At 37.6% G+C, this 11910-nt stretch overlaps 1 protein-coding gene across 2 annotated transcripts in view; it reads right to left on the bottom strand.

Annotated features, from left to right (window-relative positions):
- The window catches only part of trim37 (tripartite motif containing 37), a 29693-nt gene extending 18135 nt beyond the window's left edge, over window positions 1-11558 (bottom strand). Inside the window, exons 1-12 of one of the 2 annotated variants that reach the window (XM_049468531.1) lie at window positions 11402-11558; window positions 10527-10610; window positions 8990-9091; window positions 7354-7394; window positions 6826-6942; window positions 4826-4913; window positions 4482-4604; window positions 2633-2756; window positions 2459-2547; window positions 1971-2095; window positions 1556-1606; window positions 1269-1350 (exon numbers count right to left, since the gene is read on the bottom strand). In XM_049468531.1, the coding sequence (XP_049324488.1) occupies window positions 1269-1350; window positions 1556-1606; window positions 1971-2095; window positions 2459-2547; window positions 2633-2756; window positions 4482-4604; window positions 4826-4913; window positions 6826-6942; window positions 7354-7394; window positions 8990-9091; window positions 10527-10547 (963 nt within the window). In that variant the 5' untranslated portion in view covers window positions 10548-10610; window positions 11402-11558. The remainder of the gene's footprint in view (window positions 1-1268; window positions 1351-1555; window positions 1607-1970; window positions 2096-2458; window positions 2548-2632; window positions 2757-4481; window positions 4605-4825; window positions 4914-6825; window positions 6943-7353; window positions 7395-8989; window positions 9092-10526; window positions 10611-11401) is intronic. The other variant, XM_007259436.4, reaches the window with a different exon arrangement.
- Between the last annotated feature and the right edge of the window lie 352 nt (window positions 11559-11910).

Here is an 11910-nt window from a genome sequence, read left to right on the forward strand (position 1 = left end):
TTATCAGTCACCCTACTGCTAAAACATTAAAAACAGACTTTGCCCTTCAAATCATAATCAATGTCAAAATGTGTTGAACGTTTTCCCATTCATTACTGAGGTAGAAATTTAGATACTAGAGTTTAAAAATACTAAAAATACTTCTGTAGAAGTATTATTTAGGTAAAAGTGTACTGGTACTGGTTTCAAAACTACTTAAAGTATAAAAGTAAAAGTAATGTAAGGGGGAAATGCCAATAAGGACAAAAGCTTGTGAATTAATGTATTTTAGTAAAATGTAAATTAATATATTAGAGAAGCTTAGTTGGACGTTCGGCTCGAGTTCTCTTAAATCTGCACGAATCATCTTCATACTAGGCTACATATGTCTGCTATGTTCTTGCTTTAGTGTGGGTGTGACATGTGCAGGTATGATTGTATAAACCAATAGGGTGTCGGAATGGTATATGTTTATATTTCTCATAAAGTCACATTTAAATTCACTTTATCTGGATGGGAAGGTTTATCTGGATAGGGTTTTTTTTAACAATTACCCATTCTACCTTAAATGGTGCAGCAGATTCCTCTGATTGACTGATCTAATGTCTCAAAAGCATACACTATGTACCCTACTTACCTATGTATTTAGCAACAGCACTGCTCTGTTTTAATCCCTCGTTGTCTGTGTTTATTTTACTCGTGTAAGATTTGGGACATCAAGTGAATAACATTTCCATCATTTAGTCCTCCTTCCCTTGTAGTTTTCATTTGTGATCATTAAAATAACAAATAATTTAATTCATTCTCAATCACTGAAAGTCACAAAAAAAGGCACTAATATTTGGTTGGACCGTCTTTAGCTTTGATTGCAGCACAGATTAACTGTGGCATTGTTTCAATAAGCTTCTGCAATGTTACAAGACTTATTTCAATCCAGTGTTGCCTTAATGTTTCTTCAAGATCTTGCAGCCGCATTGATGATGGTAGAGTCTGACCAACCGCTGCACAAAACCTTCTCCATGCAGCACATCCCAAAGATTCTCAATGAGGTTAAGGTCTGGACTCTGTGGTGAACAATCCATGTGTGAAAATGGTGATCTCATGCTCCCTGAATCACTCTTTCACAAAAAAAATCCATTGATGGAATAACCTGGTCTATATTCAGTATATTCAGGAAGTCAGCTGACTTGACCAACTGCAGCAACCCCAGATCATTTGCTTACTTAAAATCAAGTGGCAACCTTTTTTTTACCAGGCAGTAAATAAACAGAAAAATATAAAGGTCTTACAGGGTAAACCTTCAGTCTCCAGCAAAGTCCGGACACCTGGAGTGGAGGGCTGTATACAGGGTCTGCTCTCTGCCTCAAGGTACTGCATAAACACACACACACACACACACACACACACACACACACACACACACACACATCTCTCAAATCACATTGCTTTAACTTAAATCCAAGCTAATATGCGATAAACTGAGACACGTTACAGTTTCCCCTGCATTTTGTAAGCTGTAAACAGAGCAATATTTTTCTGGGCAGAGCCTAGCGACAAAAATGAAGAAAACTCCTACCTGAAGTTTGCTAGAACAAAGGTGCTGGACTCATAAGCAGGAACAAGCTCACTGTTGAAAGGTGGGAGAGAGAGAGGGTGATCAGTTAAAAAAAACAGCTAAGTTAATTCTTAGTTGGGCTTGAGTTCAGTCTTTAGTATTAGTCTCTGATAGCCAATGAGTCTAGGATCATCAGACAATCATCGAAGTCACACTATTCAGATTTTTATTTTATATAATTTTTTAAAAACAATGCATCATTTTCATTTCACTTTAAAATTATGTGCTACTTTGTGTTGGTTTATTACTTAAATCTCTATTAAATACATTCAAGCTTGTGGTTTTAAGGTGACAAAATTTGAAAAATTGAATACTTTTGCAAGCCACTGTATGTATCACAATTGCCCTGCTTGTGCAGTGTGGGGTGTTTGGTTACCTGGTGAAGTCCGGCGGTACAGGTGTTGTGACAAAAGACTGCATGGGCTTCCTGTGAACCTGCTGGAACATCAGCAGGATCTCTGGACTTTTAGAAATCAACTCACTCTTACTGCAGGATCGCAGCTGTGAGAAACACAGAAACACAACAGCAGCATTAGTCATATTCTGCTATAATATTTTGGCACAACAATTTAAATTTACAAATCAACATCACAAGTGTATAACCGCCAGTGACAGATTTTGCTATATATGATTTGATGCGCAATGGCTTTTAGAAAAACATCCACTAGAACTTGTTGCTAAATTAGCTTTGCTAAATCAAATAATTGGATTGGTGTAATACTGTTTTGGCAGGACAGTATGGAAAAAAATACAAACAAACAATCCAAGAAAAATACGCAGTAAAACTTTTTTGTTTCTAGTGTAATAAAAATGTATAGTCGACCAATAATCTTCTTAAAAGAATGTGTGGGTGTGTTTTTTCACCACGTCTGTGGATCCCCCCACCTGGTGCTCCACCTCCTGCAGCAAAGACTCAAGCAGCTCAGTCTCCTGAGTGAGAGATGTCTTCTGACCTGTTAAACAGACACATTTTACCAACCTGAAATAATCATTAACAGCATAAAATATGCAGGGGCAACGTAAAGAGGTCAGAGATACCCATCAATGTGATGAGTTTGTTCTTGAGCTGATTATCCAGACGAGCAATCATCATCTCTACAGCATTCCTGATCTCCCGCACTCGCTCGTCCTTCGCTCCACGCACCGCTTCCACATTCTTCTCCTGATGAACACACATGAGAGTTCATTTTACAGCACATTAACCCACAATAGGCTTCTTTAGATAACACATTCTTCTGTGATTTTAGTATTACAAGATCAGTGTCATAATAATGAATAATAAACTACTGAACAGCCCAGTTGGACCGTTCTACAAATCAACATATTATTTAAAGTGCGTTTAATAGGCAACAAAATCGAAATTTAGAGAACTGCAGTGCCCCCTAGTGGCTTTATTATTTTTTGTCACTCCAAGTATAATTATATAAAATTCAAGAGAAAAAAAGAAGAGAGAACAGAGCATTAGAGAATGTAATGTAGTTCGAATATTTAAGCTGCACTGCTGCAGTTATTAAACGAACTACATGAGGCACTTCTTGAATACTAAAAAATAAATTTAGCCTCATTTATTATTGCTGTGTGCTAAAGTGCTGTCTGGCTGGACTAATAATAATAATCCTCAGCCATTATCAGCCTTCAGTTAATCATCATGTACTACTAACCTGGGCTAATAATGCACCAGGAGTATGTACTCACAAATAACATTTTTTTAGATGATAGTCTGCCAAAATAACATCATCATTAGCATTATAACTCTAATGCTAAGTTACTGGGGTTATCTCACAAAAGCGATTAAACCCATCGTCTTTTAAAATGTTTTATTATATCTTTTCATGGGACAACAATGAAAATATGACACTTTGACACAACGTAAAGTAGTCTGTGCACAGCTTGTATAAGAGTGTAAATTGTCTGTGCCTTTAAAATAACTTAACACACTGCCATTAATATCTAAACCACTTGCAACAAAAGTGACTACACCCCTAAGTAAAAATGGCTTAAATAAAAGGTTATAAAAGGTTTGCTAATATTCTAGAATTAAGATACAGAACCGTGGCCAGGGTCATACAGCAGTTTTCCAGAACAGGTTCCACTCAGAACAGGCCTCTCCAGGGTCAAACAAAGAAGTTGAGTCCACGTGTTCAGCGTAATATCCTGTGGCTGTCTTTAAAAAAATTATACGCCACACACTGCATCAACACTGTCTGCATGGCACTGACCTAAAATAAAGTCTCTTTCTGATGCACAAGAAAGCCTGCAAACAGTTTGCTGAAGATAAACCTGTTTGGCTCAGATTCATGTGTCCAGCATGTGCGGCAGCTTCTTGGTGCCGAGTACCTAGGCAACTGTCCCTTGTTTACAGTTAAGCATGGTGGTGGTAGAATCATGGTCTGGGGCTGTATGAGTGCTTCCAGCACTGGGGAGCTGGATTTTAACATGTACTGTGACATTCTAAAGCAGAGCATGATCCTCTACCTTCAGGAACTGGGCCGCAGTTTTTCAATATAATAACGCCACCAAACATACCTACAGGATGACAACTGCTTTGTAGAGGAAGCTAAATATAAAGGTGCTGGACTTGCTACGCATGTCTCCAAACCCTATTGAGCATATGTGGGGCATTCTCAAAGTTCAAGGTCTGCAACATCCACCAGCTCTATTAACAATGGTAGCCACATAAAATATTGACACTGCAGGCACAATTTGGACATTTTCACTACGGATTGTGCTCACTTTTGATCCCAGCAAATTTATACTGTTACACAAGCTGTACACTGACTACTTTACATCATATCAAAGTGTCATATATTTAGTTTTGTTATACATGAAAATTTATAACAAAGGATGAGGTTTCTGTGCATTAGATACTATATATGTGATCACCCACCACTTCCTGTACAAGACTGATGAGCTCCATGAGCCGGCGGCGGAGTTTGGCCACCTCCTCGTTGACCTTTGTCACATGCTGCTCATAGATTTCAGCCAGGGGTTTAAACGTGTGTCCTCCGTGCTGAAAAAAACACAGCAGAATAGAGTTTTAGCACCTTTAATACTTATTATTAAATCGTTATTAGAAACAGGTAAATATTCATTCTGCAACTGCATGGATCTCGTTTTCATCTCGTCACTGTCCACTGCAGAACATGTCTGCAAGTGTAGGCAATTGGGTTGCAAGTTACTCTGTTAATAAAGAGAGGTTGCAAAAAAAAATGTAGGACATTAATTTTGTACCATTCCTCCCCAGAGAGCACACTGGTGACAGATGCACTTCTTACAGGTCCAGCAAAACACACTCAGCTTCTCGTGATGGTTTTCACATCTGTAAGAAAACCAGATCATGTTAATAAACTTGTAGATTTATATTGCTCTGCAGAGCCAAAAACAACAACTGAAACTGGGTTATTTCTGGGTTTCTGTTCTACAGCCCAACGATGGGGCGATAGACCTTTTTCACAGTTGCTGCGTCATCACGTCCGGCTCTAAATAGTAGAATTATCATACTTCTGCCTTCTTCTTTTCAGGCACCCTCAATCACCTTTACTATGATTCAGGACAGCTAAAAGAAGCACGGATACATTTTTGGACGTTCCCCCAGCACAAACTAAAGGCTAGTGTGTTGGGAATACGGCGTCATGCTAAAGATTAATACTTTAGACCCGTGTGTGATCTTGCACGCCTCCTGCAGCACTGCAGTTCCCTGCTGCACAGAGCAGCACTGATTACTTGAGCTTAGCAACAGCAGCTGCATTCAGACCGCAGATGAGTTCTTAGAGCATTTCTTTTTGAACATCACATCTTTTAATAGGCAGAATTATACAATAATGCTTACAGAGCTTCATTCTGGAGGAAAAAAAGCAGCAGGTTCCCCAACTTAATCACACATTGTGGTATTTCTACATTAAACTATTCACCAACACACGCTGCTGATGACCCCCACTGATAATAATCTAAATAAATGCTGTTAAAATTAATGTTGATGCTGAGGTTATAGTTTTTTATCACTGTTTTAATTTAATTTTAAATTAAAGGCTGGTGAATGCTGGTCTGATTGTTGGGTGACTCCACTTTAGTTTTACTCTGGGTTCTATTGATTTCTTCTTTAAAATATCACGTAATAAGCAGAGCTTCTCAGCTGAGTTCAGTTAATTGAATTATTGGAGAATTTAAGAGCGAGCAGTACACCAGAAATCATATAAAGCTGCTATTCATGCTTCTGCCTTAACCAACACAGAAGTGTGAAAGAAGTATTTTCATAGTCTCTAAACTTATACATTAAGGTCATCAGGGCTGCAGATCTGCATTCTAAACAACCTACAGATCATTAGTTTAGAAATACTTTATTAATCCCAGAGGGAAATTGCAGTTATTACACTAACAACCATTTATGTTATATAATAAATCACTTAATATTAATTTACCACAAAAGAGAAAAAATGCAATATGTACACATGCTGAGAGGGAGCATAGGTGTGCTGTTAGTCAATGCAAAAATACTATTATTATTATTATTATTATTATTGATTGATTGATATGCATATTGTCACACCATCCTCGCCTATAGAACAGTTGAACCTGGGAGGGCACTGCAGAGACGGAAATTACCACAATAAAAGCATTTGTTAAGGTAAGAAACTCATTCTAATGGTCAGTGCGTGTAAACAAGCTGCGTGTAAAGAGCTATGCTGCCTAAAGGGGCACTAAACCCTCCACCCTCTCCTCAAATTTAAAAAATGCTAAAAAAAATGAGAGGGGTAGTTTGGGAGGGGCACTGGGTGATGTATGGGTTTAGAGGCAGGACAGGAGAGAGGGCTGATTGTGTGCCACTGACAGCAGTGAGACCCAAATGGTTGGACTTCAGCAGGGGGGCTGTTTTATGGATTGACTGATCAGCACTTTGTGATATGTCTGCGTACCCACAGATATCATCCTCACCTATATCACATTTGAACCTGAGTGGGCGCAGAAGGGGCGGAATTTACCACAATAAAAGAGCTTTTTAAAAATTATGAAATGTTTATAAAAAAAAAACAACATTATAACAAAATTTAGCTATTAATGGAAAAAATATAGTTAAGGGTTTAGTGGCTCTTTAAAGCAGCTGAATTTCACTCATTAAAAGGAGTGTGCATAAAAGTTTAGTGTATAAAAGCATTTCCAGATTCAAATTATTTTTAAATGGAAAGCATCTGATCTTGGTGTAAAGTGCACATTCAGTGTAGAGTGAGGCCCACTTGTCTTTGTCGTTTTCTTCATGTTTGGTGAGGTTACACAGCTGCAGTGTGTCCAGCTGCTGGGTCACCTCCTCTGCCCAGCGACAGTTCACTAACTCCCGAAGCTGCAGTGGAGCTCTACACACACACACACACACACACACACACACACACACACATTACATTATTCATATACACATTATTCATAGAAATTACTTTACTCTCAATTCAAGGTATATGCTCTGATTGTATCTTCAGTGTGAATTAGTTGGTAATTTATGGCATCATGAAAACTGTTATTTACAAACAGAATTTCCTTTTTAAAAAGTTTTAATGGTTTGAATTATCTATACTCTGTGTTACTGTGTGTACTTCTGTAGATGTGTGATAAATGTTTAGTTTTAGAACTGTAACTGATCAATGCCTTACTAAAACGAGCTCCAAAAGAAAACAGACACAAACAAACAAATAAAAAGAAAATCAATATCTAATTCTTCAGCATCAGGCTAGTGTACCATCCCATTACAGGACCATTTCAGCAGGACCTACCGGCAGTGCGGACACTGGGCTCTCTGCTCAGTCAGCCAGCGCTGTAACACACACAGACGCACACATAAGAGCAAGAGAGAAACCACAAAACCAGATAATATCTTCAAATTAAAGGATAAAATACAGATAAAATTATATTTATACTATTTTATTATTATCATGACTATGGCTGCACAATACTGGAAATAATACTTGCACTTGTTTTTTATTCCTGCAATATACATTGCGATATTTATTAAAGCAAGAATATTTACCATATTTTTACCATATGTTACTAATGCACTTTTTGTATCAAAGATTGGGGTAAAGTAATTGATATTTAACATGTATAAAATAATCTACCCTTGGTAAACTAAGAGAAACACTAATAAGAGTCGGCTGGTCTCCTGACAATGCATTCATCTGCTGGTGGATTAAAGCAAGTGCAACTTTAAGTTTTGCTTGTATGAAAAAAAAAATACATGATATGAAATGAGAAAAGACTGATTAGATAAAACAACACTTTTTCATCTGCAGTGAAAAAAAAAAAAATCATAATTTACTGCAATACGTCATATTGCAATATTGAGCACATCGTAAATCTTTCAACACTGCAGTAGGATCACACTGTGAGGCCTGCAGTGATTCCCATCTCCAACAATTATACTACTGCACACTGTGATTGCGATCAGCTTTACAGCACTGACACTGGCAGCCATAACCCTGTTCATAAATTAAGTCTTTAATATTTAATAATACAATTATTTTAAACGTTATTTCTTGACAATGGCATTATTTTTTGTGACACAGCGGTTCTTTAGATTTTTTAAGAAATGTGCTTCAAAAGTAGTCTGGTCTTCTCTTTGTAAATTTCACTTACATGTGACTTGAATATCTCTACTAAGGTAACTACTATTAATTGTCCGTAATTTAAGGATCATAATTCGGCATGAGGTCTACTGGATTTATTTTGGTTTTGCAAATTAGTCAAATATAAGCATCATCTATTGTATGAAAGTTAAATTTGATTTTGTGTTTGACCTTTATGTCTAGCTGACGCTACTAATAAGGGTCTGTGCTCTATTTTTTTTTTTTTATAATCTAGAATAATTATGTGTATTGCAGTCAATTATTTATCAGTCTGCAGCTGTTAATCAGGCCTGTTGGCTGGTAGGGTAATCAGAAAGGTATGGTTTTGCTGAATTGGTAAGGTGCAAAACCTGAATTAATCTCTCTGTTGTTTGCTTACTGGCTTTCTCACTATGAGAGAGTCCTATGCATGTGCACTGGAATCTGATTCATGTCCTTTTTATAAAATGTATTACTGTTTGTGCCACCGCCATACTTTACATTACCATTACCTTCTTGTGGATGACACAAACACCTTGCTAAATTGTGCTTGCTTACAGACAGTTGTGCAGTTATTCCAATAACAACTGTTCAGCCCTGGGCAGGTATTTCACAAAGTAAGTTTTCTCAGTTTAGCCAGAAAACTCAATTAAAAAAAAAAAAAAAAAAGTTGAAGTTAAAGGACATTCTTACTGCACAATCTAACTTAAGCTATGTAACAAAATAAAAAAATCAAGCTTTGTGTAACACTTCCCTCTATGTGTGTGTGTGTGTGTGTGTGTGTGTGTGTGTGTGTGTGTACACAAACCCGTATGCAGCTGAAACAGCAGAGTTTGGAGCAGTGAGGGCAGAGGCGAGCATCTCGCAGCTTCTCCATACAGATGAAGCAGCGGAACACCTCCGCTATACTCTAAAAGGAGATAAATAAAACATACATCATTATATGACAAATGCATGCAACCATGTTCGAATCCTGTTAGTGGCTTGCCATCAGCTACTGGAGCCCTGAAAGAGCACAACTGGCCTTGCTCTCTCTGGGTGGGTAGATGGTGCTCTCTTCCCACATCACTCCAAAGGGTGATGTCAATCAGCACAAGCCATCTATGAGCTGACGTATCAGAACCGAGTGGCTGCACTATTGTCTGAGTGTGCTGTCATGCTACTCGGCAATGCTGCATCTGCAGCAGTGGCTGAATTCACATGTATTGGAGGAGGCTTGTGCTAGTCTTCACCCCCCTGGTATTGTGGCATTGCTAGTAATAGGGGGAATCCTACTGGGTGGGTTGGGTAATATATCTAATCATTTGAGGTTACAAATGACTCAGAAGACTTCTGAAGGCACCCTGTGGTATTTAGCTCCAATATGTTAGCAAAAGATATTTTAAGTCCTGTAATTTGGATCCTGTAATGGATTGCATAATTGAACTAATGACCTTGTTGCTGTTAAACATGGTTTATTCAGGGACGTTCCAAAAGACCTGCCATTGTAAAGATGCTCAGACCTAGGCCTTTTGCCACCATAATCTGACCTGTCATAGACGCTTATTTGTTTCAAAACTACTGTAAGTATAAAACAAAAATTAATGTAAGGAAAATGCCTTTAAGGACAAAACCTTCACCCCACATCCCACCACTCCCCAAAACACATTTTTTTTTAAACCATGATGACTATAATGTTATATTAAAATGTTAATGTTGATAAATTTGAGATGCACTAGGCTCCCTGTTCAGCTGCATATATGCCCACTGAAAATAAATGCAAACATATTTAAGAAGCTTAGTTGAGTCTCGGCACGGATCATCTTCACACTAGGCTACATACGTCTGTATGTGAATGATGAGAAGCTGGAATGAAAATGAGCTGAAATTAACTAGAAGTAACAAGTATTTTTTAATTGTAAGGAGTAAAAAGTTTAGATATTTGTGTAACATTTTTACTTAAGTAAGGTAATTAAGTATTTCTACTTGACACCTTAGCTCAGATTACACTACTAAGAAAATCAATGTTACTTTTACTGTCAGTGGTGTTAATGCACTGAATGATCTGTTTACATTTCTCAGAAACACAAAAAAACTAGTTGCAAAACTGTAATCAGCTGTAATTTACAATCTCCAGACAACCTAAACTGACAATGTTTTATCTGTAAACATGATGGCCCAATTTCCCAGACCCTGAATCTGGACTACTTCTGTGTGAATCACTATAACCATAATTGCAATTTAGTCCCAAATAGGACTTAATTGAGGTCATCCAGAAAGCTGAATTGACATGCTCCATATTACCAAGCAACTTATAATAATGCAATATAAAGCCTGAACCAAAAAAAAACACACATTCAACCTACCTCTACACTCTGCTCATCCATGTCAGCCAGTTTTATTAGTATTTGAAGATAACCTATGGTCCTTGTGAACAGACCCCAGATGAGCTGATCAGAAAAGAGAAAAGAACAAGATAAGATGATTGGGTGAAATTCATGTCTGAGGTAAAACAACAGACCACTATTGACAAAGCTTGTTAAGCACCATCAGTATGCAAACCTAAGACCTGACCACTACAACAAGCACGTGCAGCAAAGGTATTGTTTTGATATTGGTATTTAAAAATTCACCTTAAAGCAAAAGACACAGCAGATTATTCCTAATTAATTGTGAACAACTGTGGAAAATACAGCTTAGTGCTCTGAATGAATTATCTAAAACAAACAAACAAACAAACAGATTCAGGGCAAGGCCTGATTAAATTAAGCTTTTAAGTTTGGATGTTAGTTTGCTTGTTTCCTAAGCTTAAAGACAGTCTGACTTCAAGCTACAACCCAGACTGTTGTAAAAAGCACCCCTAAAGTAATTAAAATAAAAAGAGCAACATATTAAAGCAGAGTTTAATCTATTTGCACGCTAAACCACGCGATTTATATCAGTTCAGAACTACTAGAAGCAGATAACGCTATATAAACGCCGCCAAATCAGGCTAAACTATCTGGAGGAAAACAAAGAAATATATAAATTACACTCAACTAAAGCGATACGGCGCTGAATTAGGGTTAATCCCGATTTCAATCAGATAAATCGATTGATTAGAGCTCGAGTTCACCCACACGGCTTATAAACAGTGTCTACCTTTAGCATAGCATAGCTACGACTCAGTTAGCTAGCTAACGCTGGCTAGCTTACATTAAATGTTTCTCTGGAAATTAAGGTGTGAAGAGTTTGGCGTTACCTCGCAGTGTGACTCTCAGCGGGCGATATTCTGTATAAAACCTCTACATCAACATTAACTGTCACAGTTCAGTCACCGATATTCCTCCTCCTGCAGCCGTTAGCAGTGCGTTAGCTTAGCATTCCCACTGCTGCTGGGCAGTGTCCGTCACCATGGGAAACCGCTTCCACCAATCACAGCAGTTGCTCTGTTTTACGAAAACCAATCAAAAACGTCCTTGGGAATGAGAAGGTGGGGTTTGATCTCACACCCCACCCACATCTCAAGAAAGCTGCATTGCAGCTCTGCTGCAGATTACCAGTAATCGATCAATACTGTGGAGAAAAGTGAAATATGTATATGTTTATATTATATTTTAGCCTGTTCATACATTAACTACCGTAAGGCAAGACAAGGCAAGTTTATTTATATAGCACTTTTAATACAAACTAAAAAATACACAGTCACATAACCAATAACAATAAAAATGGAAACAAAAATAAAATAAGAATAAAGTATGGATAAAACAT

The sequence above is a fragment of the Astyanax mexicanus genome, chromosome 20, assembly GCF_023375975.1.
Source record: "Astyanax mexicanus isolate ESR-SI-001 chromosome 20, AstMex3_surface, whole genome shotgun sequence".
Lineage (NCBI taxonomy): Eukaryota > Metazoa > Chordata > Actinopteri > Characiformes > Acestrorhamphidae > Astyanax > Astyanax mexicanus.